The sequence below is a fragment of the Leopardus geoffroyi genome, chromosome D4 (genome assembly GCF_018350155.1).
Source record: "Leopardus geoffroyi isolate Oge1 chromosome D4, O.geoffroyi_Oge1_pat1.0, whole genome shotgun sequence".
NCBI classification, from domain to species: Eukaryota; Metazoa; Chordata; class Mammalia; order Carnivora; family Felidae; genus Leopardus; species Leopardus geoffroyi.
This window is the reverse complement of record NC_059342.1, coordinates 24,878,827-24,899,286: the sequence shown is the minus strand read 5'-3', so window position 1 is coordinate 24,899,286 and position 20,460 is coordinate 24,878,827. Positions and strand designations below refer to the sequence as shown.

General features: G+C 37.4%; 1 protein-coding gene across 2 annotated transcripts in view; it reads left to right on the top strand.

Moving 5' to 3' along the window:
* Positions 1–18,937, top strand: part of UBQLN1 (ubiquilin 1) — a 46,806-nt gene extending 27,869 nt beyond the window's left edge. The window contains exons 4-11 of one of the 2 annotated variants that reach the window (XM_045469401.1): positions 3,691–3,953; positions 4,669–4,827; positions 5,007–5,241; positions 10,254–10,396; positions 13,729–13,812; positions 15,044–15,159; positions 15,388–15,556; positions 16,951–18,937. In XM_045469401.1, the coding sequence (XP_045325357.1) occupies positions 3,691–3,953; positions 4,669–4,827; positions 5,007–5,241; positions 10,254–10,396; positions 13,729–13,812; positions 15,044–15,159; positions 15,388–15,556; positions 16,951–17,103 (1,322 nt within the window). In that variant the 3' untranslated portion in view covers positions 17,104–18,937. The remainder of the gene's footprint in view (positions 1–3,690; positions 3,954–4,668; positions 4,828–5,006; positions 5,242–10,253; positions 10,397–13,728; positions 13,813–15,043; positions 15,160–15,387; positions 15,557–16,950) is intronic. The other variant, XM_045469402.1, reaches the window with a different exon arrangement.
* The last annotated feature ends 1,523 nt before the right edge of the window (positions 18,938–20,460 follow it).

Genomic DNA, 20,460 nt, shown 5'->3' with positions numbered 1-20,460 from the left:
CAAATGGTAAATAAGTGACTTTTTTTTTTTAAACAATGAAAGCGATGTAGTATATGTGTACCTGATCTGCCACGTAGTTGAATCTGAGGAAGATTAGCTAATTGTTGATCATAAGCTAACCCCCTGAATATAATTTTCTTATTTGTAAAGTGAAGGACTCAGACTGCATCTGTGTCTTGAACACACAGAGGAGAACTGGGGCCTGGGAGTAAGTAAGTGGGTTGGCTAAGGAGCTCCTGCATCAGCCAAAACCGTTTTTTTTTTTCTTTCTTTCTTTCTTTCTTTCTTTCTTTCTTTCTTTCTTTCTTTCTTTCTTTCTTTCTTTCTTTCTCTTCTCTTCTCTTCTCTTCTCTTCTCTTCTCTTCTCTTCTCTTCTCCCATTTTCCCTTTCCCTTTTGTTCTTTTTAATGTTTATTTATTTTTATTTTATTTATTTATTTATTTTTAATTTTTTTTTTTTTTCCAACGTTTATTTATTTTTGGGACAGAGAGAGACAGAGCATGAACAGGGGAGGGGCAGAGAGAGAGGGAGACACAGAATCGGAAACAGGCTCCAGGCTCTGAGCCATCAGCCCAGAGCCTGATGCGGGGCTCGAACTCCCGGACCGCGAGATCGTGACCTGGCTGAAGTCGGACGCTTAACCGACTGCGCCACCCAGGCGCCCCTATTTTATTTTATTTTTGAGAGAGAGGGAGCGCTCACAGAAGAGGAGCAGAGTGAGGGGGGACAGAGGAGCCAAAGCAGGTTCTGCTCAGAAATCAGAGAGCTTTCTGCAGGGCTTGAACCCATGAATTGTGAGATCATGACTTGAGCTCAAGGCAGACACTTAACTGACTGAGCCACCCAGGCCCCCTTACTTACTTATTTACTTATTTACTTACTAACTTACTTATTGAGAATGTGCAAGCAGGGGGTGGGGCAGAGAGAGAGAAGGAGAAAAAGAATCCCAAAGGGGCCCCGCTGCTATCAGTGCAGAGCCCAACATGGGATTCAGTCTCCCAAACTGTGAGATCATGACCTGAGCTGAAATCAGTAGTTGGTTGCTTAACCAACTGAGCCACCCAGGTGCCCCCAAAACCACTTTTCTTACATTAGTTTTATACTGAGGTTCTGTGGAAGGTTTTGTTGGGGAAAAACAAGTATTAGAAACTAACAGACGTTGAACTAGATAGATAAATGGCACGATGCTTCTTTCAGTTCTTAAGTTGTATGATAAATACAATAGTACTTTGAAATGACATTTAAAAAAATATATACAGTTTTTACCTATCAAGGATTATACCTTTGCTTCATCCAGAAAAAGTTTCTTAATAATTCAGTTTTTTGCCAACTATGTTGGAAACATTTTAGGGCATGGCAGGGATTCACATTTGCCTTTCTTTTTTTTCTTAACTTTTACATTTTTGCTGCTCTTGTTTTCTAAAAATGATCATAGGTTGAATGTGTCTTCTTTTGGTATGTTTTAGATGGCAAAATTATTGACATGAACAATCTCTCTAAAATTAGAGAGATTAGGATGAAATGATTTCATGTTTAGAGTCATGAAAGGTATTGTTGAGGTAAATCTCTCTCCTCTTTCCTCATTTTAAAGGCAAAGAAATTGAAGCCCAGACCAGCTTTTAGTTAATTCCCATATATCTCCTCATTTCCTTCATTTCCAGTCTCATTCTTACTCCTCCTATCTCAGTTGCTTTTCTTCATCAGTTTTTCCATTTAGCCTATATCATAGGTTAGCCTGTTTTTGGTGCCTGTTCTCACCAAGGTCTATCCTGGATGTAAATGCTACAGAATGCCACCACTGCCCTTTCCTTAGCTTTCCTTCTTAGCCATCTTTGGAAGAGGCATTTTCTGTTTTGTCTGTATTTCCCTTTCACTAAGTTTGCTGTGCTCTATTTTTTCCCGCATCAATTCACTGAAAATTCCTTTGATAAGGTCACCATTGACTACTTAGCTTGCCAAATTTAGTGATATAGTTTTGTTTTAATTTAATCTTTTAAAGCTTACCAGTCTCTTCTTGAAATTTCCTTTAACTCCTGATACTGTTTTTCCCTGGTTAATTTTCTGACGTTTTTTTTCTGTCTCATTTGTGGGTCTTTTTTTTTTCCTGGTCACTATTGTTCTCCAGAGTTCTGTCTTGTCTTCTCTTACTCTACTTATTTTACCCAAGTGACAATATCCTCCTGTGTCTTGGTGACTCTTAAGTCAAGACCTTCAGCGCTTCTGAACTCCACGTCTTGTGTTCAGCCCTCCTCTTCGATATTACCTGATGTTCTCTAAGTACGTTAGTCTGTTTGTGTTTCCTCAGAAAACAAAAGAAAACAAATGCAGAAACTCTTATTTTGCCTCTCAAACTACTACCTGTCCCTCACTAAATCTCTTTCCATACCTCTTCTTCTATCCTACCCCATGCAGTTATTCCCTGTTTGACTTCCTTGAATGAATGCATTTGGTAGGTTATATAATTTTACAAAGTTAGCATTTTATGATAAGCCCTCAGTCATCTTCTTGGATCTATTAGGTTTCTCCATGTCGTAATTCCTCTAAAGAGACATCTGTTTCCATTGTATGTCCTGATCGGCATTGTGTCTCCTTGATCGGCAACAGCTCTGTTCTAACCAGAGTTTATAGGTGGTTTATAGGTTTACTTGTAACTTAAACCAGTTTTCTGGAAAGAGGTCATTTAGAAGTATAACCCAGTATATATTTTTCATCTCTTCTTTAATAGGGCATATTCTAGGGTGTTTCTCTGACACCAGCCAATTCTCTAATACCATCTGGGTGTCTAGTAGCTCAGTTCTGATGGTAACTACCTGGAGCTAGTGTCAGATCCCACAGAGTTAAAGGACTTAGTCCAAGACTGCCTCTGCTTCAGATACCAGTCTAGGTCTGGACCACCTGTTGATCTGACCTGCAGGCTATAAATTGGGGAGTCTCACAGTTCCCCTCCAGGTTTGATAATTGCTAAAATGGCTCACAAAACTCAGGAAGACACTACTTATGTTTACTAGTTTATTATAAAGGGTACACTTCAGAAATAAACAATGGAAGAGAAGCATAGGGCAAAGTATGGGGATGTGGGAGAGTTGGGGAGGTCTGGTCATATCACCCTAATAGCACCTAGAAGTGTTCACCGACATGGAAGTTCTCTGAATCTCATTACTCAAAGAGGTTTTACAGAACTCAGCCTTTAATCTGTCCCTTTTTCCTCTCCTTCTTGGAGGTTGGTGGGTGGGTCTGGAAGTATCAACTCTTTTGCCACTTGGTCTTTCTGGCGACCACTCATTCTGAGGCTAAGTGGCCCACCCTAAGTGTTATTTAGCATAAATGGTGTGTGATCTAAAGGGGCTTATAATATGTAACAAGACTCTCCCTTCGCTCTGGAAATTCTAAGGCATTTAGGATCTCTGTGCCAGGAATCTGGGATAAAGACCAAAAATGTGTTATACCATACAGAGGAAATTCATATTTTCATTGTATCATTTCAACTTAAATATCAAAGTGAATAAATTTCTGGCTAATTTTAATTACAGAAATCAAACACGGATTTATGAAAGTAATAGGAATTCTCTTTGCTTTAAAATGGTTTTCTGTTATGGACTGAGTCAGTTTTGCATTTTCATATTTTAGCACAATCATGTTAATGATAAAATTTCTGAGTTTCACTTATGTGTCTTTTTCTTTTATCTTAGGTGGCCTTGGAGGGCTTGCAGGTCTGAGTAGCTTGGGTCTGAATACTACTAACTTCTCTGAACTACAAAGCCAGATGCAGCGGCAGCTTATGTCCAATCCTGAAATGATGGTCCAGATTATGGAGAATCCCTTTGTCCAGAGCATGCTGTCAAATCCTGACCTGATGAGGCAGTTAATTATGGCCAATCCGCAAATGCAGCAGTTGATACAGAGAAATCCAGAAATTAGTCATATGCTGAATAATCCAGATATTATGAGACAAGTATGTGGAAAGTTAACTTCAGTTCATTTAGCTAAAGAATTATGCACTTATTTCTTATTTAATTTTCTATGCTTAAGGAGCTTGCCTTTTATAGATGGCTAAGCTGCAAAAAGAAATCCCAATATTCAGGAAAACTCAACAATGCACTAACTTGGACTGTTTGAACTTTGCATTTTCTGCTGTATTTTAAAGACCACTGTAAATAATTATTTTGCAGATTTAAGAAAGAAAAAAAATCTGATTCAGGAGATAGGCATACACTTAATAACAAAGTGCTTCTTTCTTGATGTTATTTGAATGTTACATTGAGGTGAAATCCAACAGGAATTATTTAAAATAATTTTCTTTTTTTTTTTTTTTTTTTAATTTTTTTTTTCAACGTTTATTTATTTTTGGGACAGAGAGAGACAGAGCATGAACGGGGGAGGGGCAGAGAGAGAGGGAGACACAGAATCGGAAACAGGCTCCAGGCTCTGAGCCATCAGCCCAGAGCCTGACGCGGGGCTCGAACTCACGGACCGTGAGATCGTGACCTGGCTGAAGTCGGACGCTTAACTGACTGCGCCACCCAGGCGCCCCTGATTTTCTGATTTAAATATTGAAAACTGCTAATTCATGGAATTAGAAAACTTGTAAAAATCAGCTGTGGTCGCTAACAGCTAAATTAATTGATGTGTATTTTGGGTGCCTTTTTATACGGATATCTTTTTCTTAGACATTGGAACTCGCCAGGAATCCAGCAATGATGCAAGAAATGATGAGAAACCAGGACCGAGCCTTGAGCAACCTAGAAAGCATCCCAGGGGGATACAATGCTTTACGGCGTATGTACACGGATATTCAGGAACCAATGCTGAGTGCTGCACAAGAGCAGGTGATGATAACAGTGGCCCGAAGGCTTGGGCACAAGGGGAGCTCCTGTTTTAACACGGATATGTGTGTGATTGAAGGGTACTTTTATATGGGGAATATGATTTTCATTAAAAAAGAGTTCCATGTCTGTTATTTAAAACCAAACCTTATACTTCATGATTTTTGTGTCTTTTGTTACAGTTTGGTGGTAATCCATTTGCTTCCCTAGTGAGCAATACATCCTCAGGTGAAGGTAGTCAGCCTTCTCGTACAGAAAATAGAGATCCATTACCCAATCCATGGGCTCCACAGGCTTCCCAGAGTTCATCAGCTTCCAGTGGCACCAACAGCGCTGTGGGGGGCACTGGTAGCAGTGCTGCCGGTGGCACTGCTGGGCAAAGTTCATCTGCACCAAATTTGGGGCCTGGAGTAGGAGGTAGGCTCCTAACAGCTCACACTTTTTTTCTTTGTTGTCCTCACTTATGTGAATAATGAAAGCATTTCTTATACTGTTCTTTGTGCTTCCGTGTGTGTGTGTGTGTGTGTGTGTGTGTGTATGTGTGTGTGACAAGTAGCTTTTAGGAGTTATCTTTTCATGTTGCAAGCTTTTAAATGGAAGCTTTAAATATGTAATGATTAGTATAACACTTGTGTGTGTTATAGTGGGAAGGGTTACTGAAGATTTCCAGAGTCGGTTTTATGTTTTTATATTCTCATAAGATGGTTTTGGGAGAAGTGGGTGGTCCTCTGATTTCAACACTTACTCTACAAGGACTTATTCTAGAAGGTGAGGAAATCTTAGAGCAGGAGTCGGCACATTTTTCCTACAAAAGGCCAGGTAATTCTTTACGCCTTGTGGGCCAAGAACAAAGTTGAGAATATTATATATGAGAGGAAATACATTACAATAATAAAAACATAATAATTGAGTGTAGTACTTTTTCATAAGTATTTACTAATGATAGGAATGGAATTCTTTTTTAGGGATGACATTTTGCTTAATTGGTGTTCATTGTTTCCTGTTGTCAAAGCCAAATCGTATATTCATCTATTAATAATGTGATATGTAATGAGATTTTATTTATTCCAGAAGTATATGGTTTTAATAGCCTAGTCATCAGTTGGAAGCATTTATAGGATTCTGTTAGATTCTTCTTTCCTTTCAACATACCACTGCAGATTAATCACTTCCAATTGAAGGTTGGGTGGTAGGACCTTAATCAAACACTTAAATGAATTTTGAAATGTGGAAATTTTCCTTGCACTTGCACTGAGGTAAAAAAAAAAAAAAAAAAAAATGCGGGAACAGTAGTATGAACTAAGAACATATCTACTGCAAATTTGTGGGAATGGAGATCTTGTTTTAATTTCTGACAGCAAGAGAATGTATAAAGCATTGCTTGTCATTTCAACAATTTCTGTTATTGTCAAAATGACTTCACCACAGTATGAGTTTCACATGTTTCCATGCTGTTTGCCTTGTAATTTTGAGTTGGATTCATTGGGAAACATTACCAACTCTCTAGCAAAAGGTAATCTCCCAAGTCATTCAGTGTTTGGGAATAGTGGTTAAGTGGTTCAGAATTTCAATCTTAGCCTTGACCAAAAAAAAAAAAAAAAAAAATTGCAGTAGAATTTTACCTCTTAAAAAACGAAAACCTTACCTCTGCCAAGCCATCAAACTGCTGCTCTGTGGTTGGGCAAGTTGGGATATTTCTGATAAAAATTCATGGAATTAACTAGGGCACACAGTTCACAACAGTGAAATGGTGTTCACCATTTATACTCCTACTGCTTGAATAACATCATAGTTTAAAATACTTTCCAGAGTGCCTGCTGATGAATAAGACCATGAATAACCATAGTTTCTAAATAACTTATATTTTTATAAGCTTTTTGTATCTGTCTAATCCTTTCAGTCCTCCATGTGTTTTTATTATCAGATGTACACATCTTAGCTGATTCTATTTCAGGTTGTATTGAATTAGTATTTTTTTGACTCTGTTGTTTTTTTAATGTTTGTTTTTTTGAGAGAGAGTGCACATGTGTTTGAGAGGGTAGGGTGCAGATTGGGAGAGAGGGCTGGGTCGGGCGGGGGGTGTGTGGGGGAATCCCAAGCAGGCTTCACGCTCAGTGCAGACCCAGACTTGGGGCCCATCCCACAACCCCCGGGATCACGACCTTAGTCAAAATCGAGAGTTGGACACTCAACTGACCAAGCCACCCAGGCACCCCTAATTTGTATTGTTTTTTAATTGAATATTGATGCTGAGCCCATATTAATCCCATGTCCTTAACTCTTGAGAAACTGTTCTCCTTGAAAGGCTAATAGATTTAAACAAGTTTATTTTTTCTGGACACATTTATTTGGCTGCTGCGATCAAGATTTCATTAAGCATGCCACTTACTCACCACTAATACACCGCTTTTCTTGTTTGGCTAACAAGCCACTTGGAAACTTAACTTGGTTGTAGCCTTATTTTTCACTTTTTTAACTTCGTAAAGAAATCTGGCTATGATGAGAGGACTGCATTTTAAATTTTGTATTTTTCTGACTGTTGCTTGCCTCCAAGTTGGGAATACTGCGATAAGTGCTTAGTCTAGCAGCATTAGAGTATATTGTATTTTAGTATCATTGCATAAAAATACAGTATTTTGCCATCTCATTTGATAAAATAATTCATGCTCCATTGTGCCTTAAAAGCACAATGTTTGTAGTCCAGCTCTCCCTTTTTCTTCTAGTTGTTATGTGACTGGTATGTACTGGTAGTAAAAAATAGAAATAAAATAATAACATGGTACAGAAATATGTGTAGTGTGAGGCATAACTGAGTCACAGTGGTCTGTGGTGCACTGAGCAGCAGTCTGGAGCGGCAGGAGTGTGCCACACACAGCTCCTGTCACAACTACTCAACTCAGTGTCTACAGTGCACAAGCAGTCATAGACTGTAAATGAGTGAGCGTGATTGTGTTCTAAGAAAATGTGGATGGATGCTGAAATTTGAATTACATATAGTTTTCGCATTTCACAAAATAGTTTTGTTTCTTTAACCATTTAAAAGTGTAAAAACCTGGGGCACCTGTGTGGCTCAGTCAGTTGAGCGTCCAGCTTCGGTTCGGGTCATGATCTTGTGGTTCATGAGTTTGAGCCCCGCATCGGGTTCACTATTTACTGTGTTAGAATACTCTTAGATTCCGGGATGTGGAAAATAACCTACCTAACTGAAACAACATGAGAAAATAGGAAAAAAAGAATTATTACCAACCCCCACCCCCAGCAGAATTATAATAAACTAGAAAGGTAAACAGGCAGTGTCAAATGTTTTAAGCCTGATCAAATTATACTGGATGGAGTGAGGGCAGAAGGGAAATGAAAAAGTTAATGAGTTAAGTTTGCATATAAGTTTGAGAATACAGTAAAACCTTGGTTTGTGAGCATAATTCATTCTAGAGACATGCTTGTAACCAAAGCACTTGTGTATCAAAGTGAATTTACCCATAAGAAATAATGGAAGCTCAGATGATTCGTTCCACAACCCAAAATACTCATATAAATAAATGATTACAAGGCCGTAATATAATAAAATACAAAATATAGAGAAAAATAAACAAATTAACCTGTACTTACCGTGGCTGGTGTGAGGGAGACAAGAGAGAGGAGGGATGTTGTGTAGGACCACTTTCACTATCACTAACAGAATCACTGTCCCCTGGCTCGGTGGAATCTTTTTTTCATGCAGCTATCAAATGATCCTTGCTTTTGCCTCCTTTTCAGGATTTTGTGGCAATGTGACATTGCCTTATTTGGGTGATGCTTTTCTTTTTTTAATGTTTATTTATTTATTTTTGAGTGAGAGAGCGTGAGTAGGGGAAGGGGCAGAGAGAGGGAGACACAGAATCCAAAGTAGGCTCCAGGCTCAGAGCTGTCAGCACAGAGCCCAACATAGGGATCGAACCCATGAACGGGGAGATCATGACCTGAGCTGAAGTTGAACGCTTAACTGACTGAACCACCCAGGCGTCCCTGGGTGTGCTTTTCTACAAAATGTTGCAGATTCCCACATTTTATATATCTTCCTAGTCTTCATTTGAAATGAGGGATTCCTCCACCTTTTTCTCCTCCTCTGCAGACAAGATGCAGACGTAGACTTCTTATAAAACTTTGCAATTTCAGCCACTTGCGTACCTCATTTGTACTTCTCTATGATTTCCTTCTTAACATTCACTGTTACCATCTCCTCCTTAACGCCTTTCTTTTCAACCTTTTTCTGCATGGGAACCATTGTATACGCTTGGCATCAATGTTGAGATCAGTATAGTATTAATAAACTCTTGTCATATAATGTATCTGATATAACTGGCAATAAGGCAGCAGAGGAAAGCGTCTGTATCTGCAGGCAGCCTGACCTAGAATGAAGCAAAGCATTTCTAAGCTTATTCTTGTATGGAAAAGCAAAGGACTATCCGTAGGTGCTTTGAAGTGACAAAAATACACTGGTGCCGGTTGTGGGCACTTTCCAACCTTCTGAAAAATCATTCATTTCTCCCAAACACTGACTGTGACCTGAGACTAAGCATTCAAGCATAGGAGACGAGACGATCACTCACAATCCTGCAGCGAGAGAGAGAGAGAGAGAGAGAGAGAGAGAATGAATATCATTGGCTCAGTTGTGATCATGTGCTACTCGTATTGTAAGACATCGCCTGTCAAGTTAAAACGTATTAGAAATGTTTGCTCGTCTTGTGGAATACTCCTAGAGCAAGCTACTTGCAATCCAAGGTTTTACTGTATATTTGAGTTTGAGTATATCTAGTCAGCAAGTGAAAATCTGGATACATGTTTAACAAAGTAGTTTTCAAAGAAAGTTCAAAGAAACTTTCAGAGAAAGTTTGGAAACATTGGCCAAGACTCATTCACTTTATGGGGATTTTTCATTAGCAATGTTGACCACATCTAGTTTTTGCCTCTTAAATTGATTTTAGAACCTAGCCTTTCCATTAGATGTGATTTTTTTGGAAATACAACCAGAATTTTTAAAATTGTAAGGCACCTGGGTAGCTCATTCGGTTAAGCTTCTGACTCTTTATTTCGCTCATGTCATGATCTCACAGTTGTGAGATTGAGTCCCACATCGGGCTCCTTGCTGAGCATGAGGCCTACTTGTGATTCTCTCTATCCCCCTCTTTTCTGCTCCTGCCCCACTTAGGCACACTCTCTCTCAAAATTAAAAAAAAAAAAAAAAAATCATAAGCCCTCCTTTTCTGGTATATGTTGAGCATGTGGTTTTGGAGATCTTAGTTTTAAAATTCTTTTTTAGTTCAGTTGATTAGGAATTTGCATGCTCATTTGCAGTTCCTAAAATTATGCACAGTATATATTTTAAAACTTTCACTTTAGTTTGTCTTTTCCTTGATACAATGTGTTGTTTTTTTTAAACAAACTTTCAGCTAGTATGTTCAATACACCAGGAATGCAGAGCTTGCTGCAACAAATAACTGAAAACCCACAACTTATGCAGAACATGTTGTCTGCCCCCTACATGAGAAGCATGATGCAGTCCCTAAGCCAGAACCCTGACCTTGCTGCACAGGTGAGTTTGTAAATGTATTCAAGAGGACTGTGCACTGTGAATTGAAATTGCATAATCAAATAATTGTGATTTTGATACATTTGTGTTATGTTGTGTTAGCTGTAGAAAAGTAGGTAAACTGTATCTCTCAATATTTTGGACAGTTTGTTTCTTTGCTGTAAGTTAATTCTTCATATATAATTAAACAGCTTCATCTCTGCTATTCATTGGCTAGAAAGAAGTATAGGTTTACTTTGTATCTACCTATATTGATTTAGGAGATGACTACAAAAGTTTTAGATTGCTCACCCTTTGGAAGATGTATTCTTTAGTGAAATGTAGATCTTGAAAGTGATTAAGAAGTGTTAATACATTTCTTGGAATACTTTTATTTATTAGGTCACATAGATTTTGAGTAATAGGTTCAAAATAGCAGTTATAAAATAGCCTGATATTGTTTATTTTACAGGCAGAAATTTGCAGGGACAGTGTTCTTATTCTTTCTGCTATAAATTTCTGCCCCCGAAGTTAGTATAATGGTCTTTTATTAATTTACTAATTTTCTAACTCATTTTGAAGAGACCGTAACTAAGGGAATTAGTGGACTCAACCTTGGCTGAACATTTAGGATCACTTTGGGAGCTTAAAAACAACAACAACAACAAACCATGCTCCATTCTGAGAGACTTTTATGTAATTACATTGCACTTCCTCTATCCCCAAAGTTCCCTGGGTGATTCTGATGGGCCCCTAGGTTAAGAACCATTGGAATTGAAAAACATTGGAGAATTGTTAAATAACCTTGATCATCTATAGTTCATATTTACTGTGTAGAGTATTAGGGATTTTAAAGATTTCCCATTACAGTGTATACCCATTTGCAAAATTCTAAAAGCTTTTAAAGGTAGTCAGTTTCAGGGCGCCTGGGTGGCTCAGTCGGTTTAAGCGTCTGACTTTGCTCAGGTCCTGATCTCACAGGTTCGTGAGTTCATGCCCCACATCAGGCTCTGTGCTGACTGCTCACAGCCTGGAGCCTGCTTCAGATTCCGTGTCTCCCTCTCTCTCTCTCTGTCCCTCCCCCACTCATGCTCTGTCTCAAAAATAAACACTAAAAAATTGTTTTAAAAATGTAATCACTTTCTTCATTATGTCAAATGGAATGATTTTCATTTTCTAAATTTTGGAACTATATGGAATTCAAGTACATAATGGCAGATAGATTTGAGTTACAGTCCTCAGCAATAACTTCTGCCCTCTTTAATGTTTGTGGAATTGGAAATAGAGAACAAGTTTTTAGGTGAGTTTTTGTATAATCTTATTAATGTAAAAGTATTCTGAGTTATTAGTATTAAATGGTGTCGCTTACTGTGTTCACAGCACTTTTGTTTAAAATAAGTGTGGGATACTTCTTGATGATTGTGGTGGTGGTGATTTTTTGTCATATATGTCCCAAGTCTCTAGGATTTTAAACAGGTGGAGTTTTGGACACAATTATATTTCTCAATCATTGCTTTTCTTTTACTGCTTGGTTAACTTTTCTTGTGGTTGTCTGTATTCAATATCTTCAGACACAGAGGCTTTGGGAAAGTGAGTAATTAAACATATTTAAAAAAAAAACAAAACTGTTTAAATAAAAATAAATAAAATGAGTGTAGAAAAATATATATGTTGAGTGATCATATTTATATGTTTTTAAATGTCTATTTGACTAATTAGCATTGAATGTGCATCTCGTTTAAGTTTTTTGACTTTAATAAGCACATTCTCAGCCATTTAATTGACCTAACAACACTATAGAGTCATTTGAGCACTTTCATGTATAGTTTTTTCAACTCTAAAGCAAAATGGTAACAAAGAAGATTAGATACTGTAGACAGTTTAGAAACATTTACAACATACTCTGGTTATCAGAAGGTTTAAAGTTTGCAGTTTATTCTGATTTTGATTTTTAGATATTCAAAAAAGTCTGAGTATAAAAACTGTATTGTTGTATAGTCAGGTAAGTTAGGAGAAATATCCTAATCAAATGAGATATGATTTTCTGAGAAAGAATGATTCCTTATAAGATGACAAGCTTTCTTAAATGACCTGAATCCTGAAAGATAAATGTGATAACTTGATTAATCTGTTTGTAATAAAAAGTTTTTTACTGGAGCCAATAAAGAAGCAGGTTTGTTGATCTCAAGTAGGTATTATTTTATTTATTGTGAATTTATTGGTCACTTTGAAATGAATATCGTATATCCATAAAACACTGGCTTCTTTCTGCTTTAGTTATTTTGTTGAAATTAACTAAATAATCCACTTTGTAATAATAGGCAGAGGAGGGAAAGTGGAATTCTCTATACTTCTACTATGTACATATAGTTAATTGCTCTCAAATATGGTTAACTGCTTGAGGGCAAGGATCACTTTACTTTACCCTCCAGACTTTGGACTGGTAAATAGGCGATCAGTAAATCATTGTTAGTTGATTTTTCATTCCATGTGGGGAAAGTGATAAAACTTTTGTCTTTTTCAAAGCTATGAGAATTAGTTTCTGGTTATGCTGTGTATTGTAATCTTATTTTCAGGTATTAATGTTAATATTGACCCTGACTTTAATTCTTAACACCTATTTGAATGATAGGAGGTATGCCACTTTTGTCATCTCTGGTGGTAGTGAGGTGAAATCCAGAGGCTAATCTTGGTGTTCTCAAATGGATTTACATCTTTCGGGTCTTAACGTATTTTAATACTTTCCCCAGAGATCTGTTGGTGCTAGTCATGGGTTGATTTTCACCTAGCAGCTCCATTTCTCTGGCAAGTTGGTTGCTGTTCTGCAGTGTGTTATTTTTCTGGACCTAATATTAGCTGTCTTGCAGTAGGCAGGTAGATTTAGTGGTTCCAGATCTGGGTTGTTCTCTGTGCAACACTTGTAGTGTTGAGGTGTCTAAGCAAGCCATGTATCGTTTCATGTATTGATGCTTATGTTTATTCTGTCAGTGTAGCAGAAAATGTATCCTCCTGAATGCCAGTTACCCCCATTTTTCTTTTAAGGGCAAATATTCACCTTTGCTCAAGGAAAATCCTAAGAAAATGATTGTTTTTATTTTTTAGGATATTGCATGTCATTATCATAATCACCATTCTCATTGAGAGAGAAGATGCCTCGTTTTTGTTTTATTTTTGTTTTTTTTTTTCTGGAGATCCCTCTTGTGGACAGTATCTTCCCTTCTCCTTTTTTATTCATGTTCTACCTTCCTCCCTGTAAGTGCCAGATTAGGCACTTGGGGGAAGATAGACTTTTAAACAAGGTACATTACTTGTTTCAGATATTTCCAGTTAAAATTGTTTGAACACTTGCCCCATAGATGATGCTGAATAATCCCCTATTTGCTGGAAATCCTCAGCTTCAAGAACAAATGAGACAACAGCTCCCAACTTTCCTCCAACAAGTGAGTAAGAAAAGATGCTAGCTATCTTCGGTAATGATTTGCTTGAAAAAGTTTGATGATAAACATTTTCCTTGCTCTTCTCTGGCTGATAGCAAAACATAGAAGTTAGTTTGATAATGCTGTCAATTCACAGAGAATTCAGCTTGATCTTAACTGAGCCCCATTTCACTGCTGACCTTTTGCTTATATTTCTTAAACATAAATTCTGAGGAAAGGACCATTTTGTTTTTGCTTTTGAGGATTTAGGATTTTGAATGCTTCGTTAATGCCATAAACCATTTCCTTTCACTTTACTAACTTTGAAGTGCTTCATTGTGTCATGTTATGCTTTATGGTTTAACTAATCTCGAGTAATGGGAAGGAGCACTACCCTATCCTATTTTACAGCTTTGGTTTCTTTGTAATGTTTTAATTCCTCAAATTAATGGAATGTCTCTTTTCGAGGGGTAGATCTCATTTCCTCAGACTCGGAATTAGCAAGATTAAAATTGGCAGAGTTGTTCTATAAGGAAGGTTTTATTATAAAAAAATACTTGAGATTGGAATGGTATTTTATTATTTAAAAAGACAAAAGAGAAGTCAGTCTTGGTGTTTTGAAACTGGTAGTTCTAGGGCTTTTAAACATACAAATGATCTCAGGCCTGTAAGCCATTATCCAAGGTTAGTTATTGTCTTTGATCTATTGTAATGATGTTAATGTTAGCCTATCTTTTTTGGTCAGTCAGGTGGTGTATATTTGGAAGTAGTGAAGCTGAACTCAGGACACACGTATTAACTTCAAATTTGGAACTATGGTTTTAGAGTGTATCTTACTGGTAAAATTGTTACATTGGCAACAGGTAACGCTTGGTCAGGAGGAATAGGTGGCTTTCACCATATTACCATGTTAAATAAACTTGTGCAGTTGGAGGTTGTCTCTTAGAAATAATACTTCTATCTTCTGTTGGAGAAGGGGAACAGTTGTGGCTTTGGGAGCGTAGCTCCTGATTGTCTTTCATTATGAAAAATGGCTTTCATGCTGGACTTGGGAGGAGGTCAGTTAATGATTTGCATACTAGGTTTGTTGTCAAGGAGGAGGTGCTTGTGTTTATTTGGGGAAAGAAATTCTGGATTACCAGTGTCTGGGAGTAAGGTTGTAAATTTTCTCCAGAAACACAGCAAAGAAACATTTAAATTTTACTTTCATTGATTTTAATTCCCTTGTTAACCACCTGTTTTCTTTCTTCCTTAGATGCAGAATCCAGATACATTATCAGCAATGTCAAATCCTAGAGCGATGCAGGCCTTGTTACAGATTCAACAGGGTTTACAGACATTAGCAACAGAAGCCCCCGGCCTCATCCCAGGGTATGCTTATTTGGGGGCGATTTTGAAAGTGCATAGTGGTTATTTCTTCTCTCTGAGCATTTCATACTTCGGTATCGTTGTGCCTATTTTTGTTGGGATTGTTTTCAAGACCTAATTTTCAAAGTTGAAAATGCTCATTTTAAGAAGATAACAGCTTACCATCAGCTGGCCTGGTCTGGCCTCCTGTTGCAGGAGCTTAGGGTTTATGACCAATTTGTGCTTTCCTAGGTTTACTCCTGGCCTGGGGGCATTAGGAGGCACTGGAGGCTCTTCAGGAAGCAGCGGGTCTAACTCTGCGCCTGGTGACAACCCAAGTCCCACGACAGGAGCCACTGAACCTGGACACCAGCAGTTCATCCAACAAATGCTGCAGGCTCTCGCTGGAGTAAATCCTCAGGTAAAGATTCTTTTCTGCTCACATTTTATATTCCTTGTTGGAAACTTAGAAATTTCTACAAACAACCAAAAACAGAAAGAGACAGTCCTCCGGGGTTTAGAATGTCATAAAAAGCACACTCTTATAAAACAGGCATTACGAAAATGAATGACTTGGGTGTACTATTAGACACTGAATGAAACGTTAAAGTTGTAGGGAAGAAATGCTGCAACTTTGCCTTATTTGGAAGTTGCCTTTAAAAATGCGTTTTTTAGAGTCCCTCTTTGGAAATCACTTGAAATTTGTTGTATTTTATAAAAGTTTGTCAAGGAGGAACATACACTTGATTATCCCAAATACCTCCTAAACCTACGGTAACTACAGTTCTGTCTAGTCCTTGTGTTTTGACTTAAAGAAAAAAATCCCACCTCACCTTACCCACTACCATCTCCTCTGGAAACTTGTGTAACATATGTAAACCTCACAAATACAGCTTAAAAATGTAGACTTCTAATAATGTCTTACATCTAGAAACATTTATTAGCTTTACTAAGAATCTGCCATTGTACAAAGATGGTAGCCATTTCAAACCGCTACAGTAGATTGCCCCCATAATTCCGCATGGCAGTAATACAGCATGCTTTCTGATTTTAAGCCTTTTAAAGAAACAGGACAGGGTTTTGTCTTATAGAAGTATTTGTATTCCCAATATATGGCCTCTGGCTCAGTGTAATATTGATGGAATTATTAAGAAGAAAAGATTTTAGGTATTGGACAGAATTGTTATAGAAGTTGAACAGTCTACAGGCCTCCCCATTAATTATCACATCAGCCAGGATTGATTGATCATTTGTGTATTTTTGTCTTCATTTCTGGAAAAAGATTTGGTGCAGCTGTTTGTGTATTCTGTGGGCCTGGACCTCGAGCTGTCCTGGACACGTGACTGGCCAGTGCAGGCATCCGGTGCCCATTCTAAGCCACATTCGAACTTTAGAATTGTGTATGTGAGGACACTGGCAATAAGTACAAAATAAAATCATTAATTCTGAACTAATTTGTATGTATACTTAGTTTCCTGCATATTTATCAGCTTCTTAAATATATCTAATGGGTGATGTTTATTAAGCGATTTTTTTTTTTTTTTTTTTTTTTTAAAGCAGAGTTTTGTGCTTTATCTGACAGGATCATTTAAGTATAAATAAGACTATTTAAAGTAACAAAATTAAGTGCTAATGGACTTTTAAATATGTTGACCATGTTTCAAGAGAGCCAGTGCTTTTATAGCCTAGTAGAGCAGCATATGTTGTAAGAAAGCAGTTAGAACTTTAGAATTTATTTAGGTGTGACACGAACTGATTTTCCTTAGAGTTTTGGTTAGTTTTTTTTTTTTTTTCTTTTTTATTTCCCTTTAACAGCTACAGAATCCAGAAGTCCGATTTCAGCAACAACTGGAACAGCTCAGTGCAATGGGATTTTTGAACCGTGAAGCAAACTTGCAAGCGCTAATAGCAACAGGAGGTGATATCAATGCCGCTATTGAAAGGTTACTGGGCTCCCAGCCATCATAGCAGCATTTCTGTATCTTGAGAAAATGTAATTTATTTTTGATAACGGCTCTTAAATCTTTAAAATACCCGCTTTATTTCATTTTGACTCTTGGAATTCTGTGCTATAAACAAACCCAATATGATGCATTTTAAGGTGGAGTGCAGTAAGATGTGTGGGTTTCTCTGTATTTTTTTTTTTTTTTTTTAACGGTGGGAATCAATGCTTTTTCATTTAAGGCTACTGCATGCATCAAACACTCTGCATTTATTGTAATTTTAAAAAAAAAAACATCACCTTTTATAGTTGGGTGAACAGATTTTTGTCCTGCATCTGTCCAGTTTATTTGCTTTTAAACATTAGCCTATGGTAGTAATTTATGTAGAATAAAAGCATTAAAAAGAAGCAAATCATTTGCGCTCTATAATTTGTGGTACAATATTGCTTATTGTGACTTTGGCATGTAGTTTTGCAAACAAAATGCTGTAAGATTTATACTACTGAGAGTTTTTGCTTTATTTGTATACAATATAGTATGCACATTTGGGATTGCATTTCTAGAAACATACTGCAATAGATTATCTGAGCAAAGCACTTGTAACCAAAAAAGTGGAGATAAGGAAATACTTTAAAGCTGAGTATTTCCTAATTGTGTAGAATCTTACAGCATCTTTGATAAACATCTCTCAGCAAAAGTGCCGGTTAGGTTTGTTGGAAATATAGTAGAAAAGCTGATTCTGGTTATCTCTCTAAGGACATTTAATTGTACAGACAACATAATGTAACATTGTGTCAACATTCACAGATTGACTGTAAATTACCTTCATCTTTGCGCAGACTGAAGGGGCACTGTAGTACAGCCCAAAAGTGCATCTGCCTAGGACTCTTCAGCTTCTCCCATAGGTAGTTTAACAGGCATTACGATTTGTAATTGAAATGTTGCTTTCACTGAAAGTGTCTTGATGTTTCAGTTATTTTTAATTGCCATATAAAAATAGAACTATCTTTTGGGTTTATCAGTTTTCTCATGCACAGGCAATACATAAATTTAAAATGATTTGTGAGCCACTTGTTTCTGAAGTGTTTTGGTAGTTCTATTAAGAAATAGTTAAATATTGTGCTTTTCAGAGCCTCAGAGAAGGGGAGCTGGGGGCGGGGGGTGGGGGTCTCTCCTGGATTGGGCCAGCCTAAATAGTACTGGCAACCAAGATTCTGTTAGGATTTCTGTGCATATAGTGTAGTAAAGAGGTATCATTCAGGGGTGAAAAACAAAGAGCCGTTTTAACAATGTTGAATTCATTGGGCTGTTGTTCTACGGCCTTTTTCTTCCCTCCCCAAAGAAGTTCTGTTTGCCTAACTCTCAAACTGTTGGGGTGTGGTACATTCCTTTAGGACCAATTAAAACATAACTTTGGGGTCAGTAATATATTTGGCTGACTCTGGTTCAGTATTCTCTTAGGTCGTTATATTCTCTCATGTACAGTTACAGGAAATTAAAATGTTAAAGTAACCTAAAATGAGTTCAGACCAATAAAATCAAGGGAAATACAAGTTGAATTCCATTACTTCTGTAAGTTGCTTGCTATTAAAAAAGGTCAAGAGGCCAGGTTGCCCACCAGCCCGTGCACAGTTCTGACACTTTCCCCAGAAGGAAAACATGAATGACGATCAAGGGAGAGGCAGGACTAGAGGACGTTGTTAAGGATGATATTCATGTGTCTTTGCTCTCTCTGCCTTATGCCTCAGTGTGGTCAAGAAACTTTTGTACTGGCGAATGGTGGTATACAGTGTGGGGTAGTGTCATAACCAATTTGACAATTTATTAATCACAAAATAACAATAAATCTCTAGCTTTTACACTTGGTTTGTCTTGCCTCTTTTGTAGATAGAAAAAGATGTCTTCAAGACTACTGAAGTTGATTTACCCCAGATTTTATCACACTTAAATCATTCTTTATGAGTTTTTAAGTTTCCCCAATTAAAATGAGTATACACTGTATTGTGTATTAAAAAGATAACCAACTGGATGTCAGGTGACCTGGGCTCTGCTTGCTGCTTTTGGTACCTAACTGTTATTTGACTTTGAGTAAAGACATCATGATATCTTTGCTGTAAAAGTGCTGGTGAGGCCTGTTCAGCACACTGGACTGGGTGATCTCTTGAGTACCTTACAGCTGCTGCGATGGTACTATCTTGTTGTTGTTTGGTTCTAATATGTTTTAGATCTAAATACCTTTTTAGGAGTTCAAAATACTTAAAAAGTCTCAAAAGCATTAAGAACACTTAAAATATTTTAGGCTTACATTGTTCTCATATTGGGTTATTAATTGCAAATTGAATAAATAATGGAATCGTGAAGATAACATTTCAGAATCTTATTTCCCAAGTGGAAGATTTGTGGTACTGTAAACAAAGTGTAGAGAATATTGAACAGTCAGATAAATGGCAGTTGGCCTCTGTGTGTTCAGAATTGGAGCGGCAGACTCTGCTTAAATACACGAATGAAAGGAGTCTTGTTTGGGGAGACATTATTACTATGTTAATTCAGTAGGCAAATTACAACAAAATAAGACGGATGAAAATGTCACTAACAGTAATACAAGTTAAGGGTGGCTGCATGTCTATGCTTGTACAAAACACAAGATTGTGTGGTTAAGGCAGGGAAATGCTGCATACTCTACTTCCTCTCTTAGAGATTAACACTAAACATGTTAACATCACCAGGAAGCCCTGCAGTAAAGAAATCTGTTTAAAGTTGTCTAATCCATTCTCACCGAACACACCTTGGGAAAAGTGTCCTTAGCAAACCTGCACTTCTCTGGTATTGCACATGGTACTCTCTTCTCTTCTTGTATTTTATCTGTCGTCATGCTTTATGTAAAGCCTACCTGCCATTCTTTCTGGTCTCGGATCTGAAGTCTTCCTAAGCCTTGTTCACCAGTGATTAATTTGAAGTGATTAATTTTAGTGTCAACTGCTGCACTCTGTCCCTCTCGTTTGCCTTACAGCTCTGGGTTTGGGTTGTTGTGTGTGTTTCATTGTTTTGTTTTGTTTTAATGTGTTTTTTTCCTGCTCTGAAATCTTGTTCGTTACTTAAGTAATATTAAATGTTCTTCCTTGACTGTACATTTGTATTATTCCTTTAATCAACTACAGGCAGCCATTGCCTTAGAAAGTTAACATTTATTGGACATCTGTTAAGTATAGGGTTCTTTTCTAGTTGCTCAGAGTATAGCAGTAAATAAAACATGTCCATTTGAGGTTTACATAGGAGAATGTAGGGAGACAACAATAAACAGAACCTATACATTTAGCTTGGTTAGGTAGTAACGGTGCTCTGGCAAAAAAATTAAGCAGAGTAAGGAGCCTAGTTCAGGAAG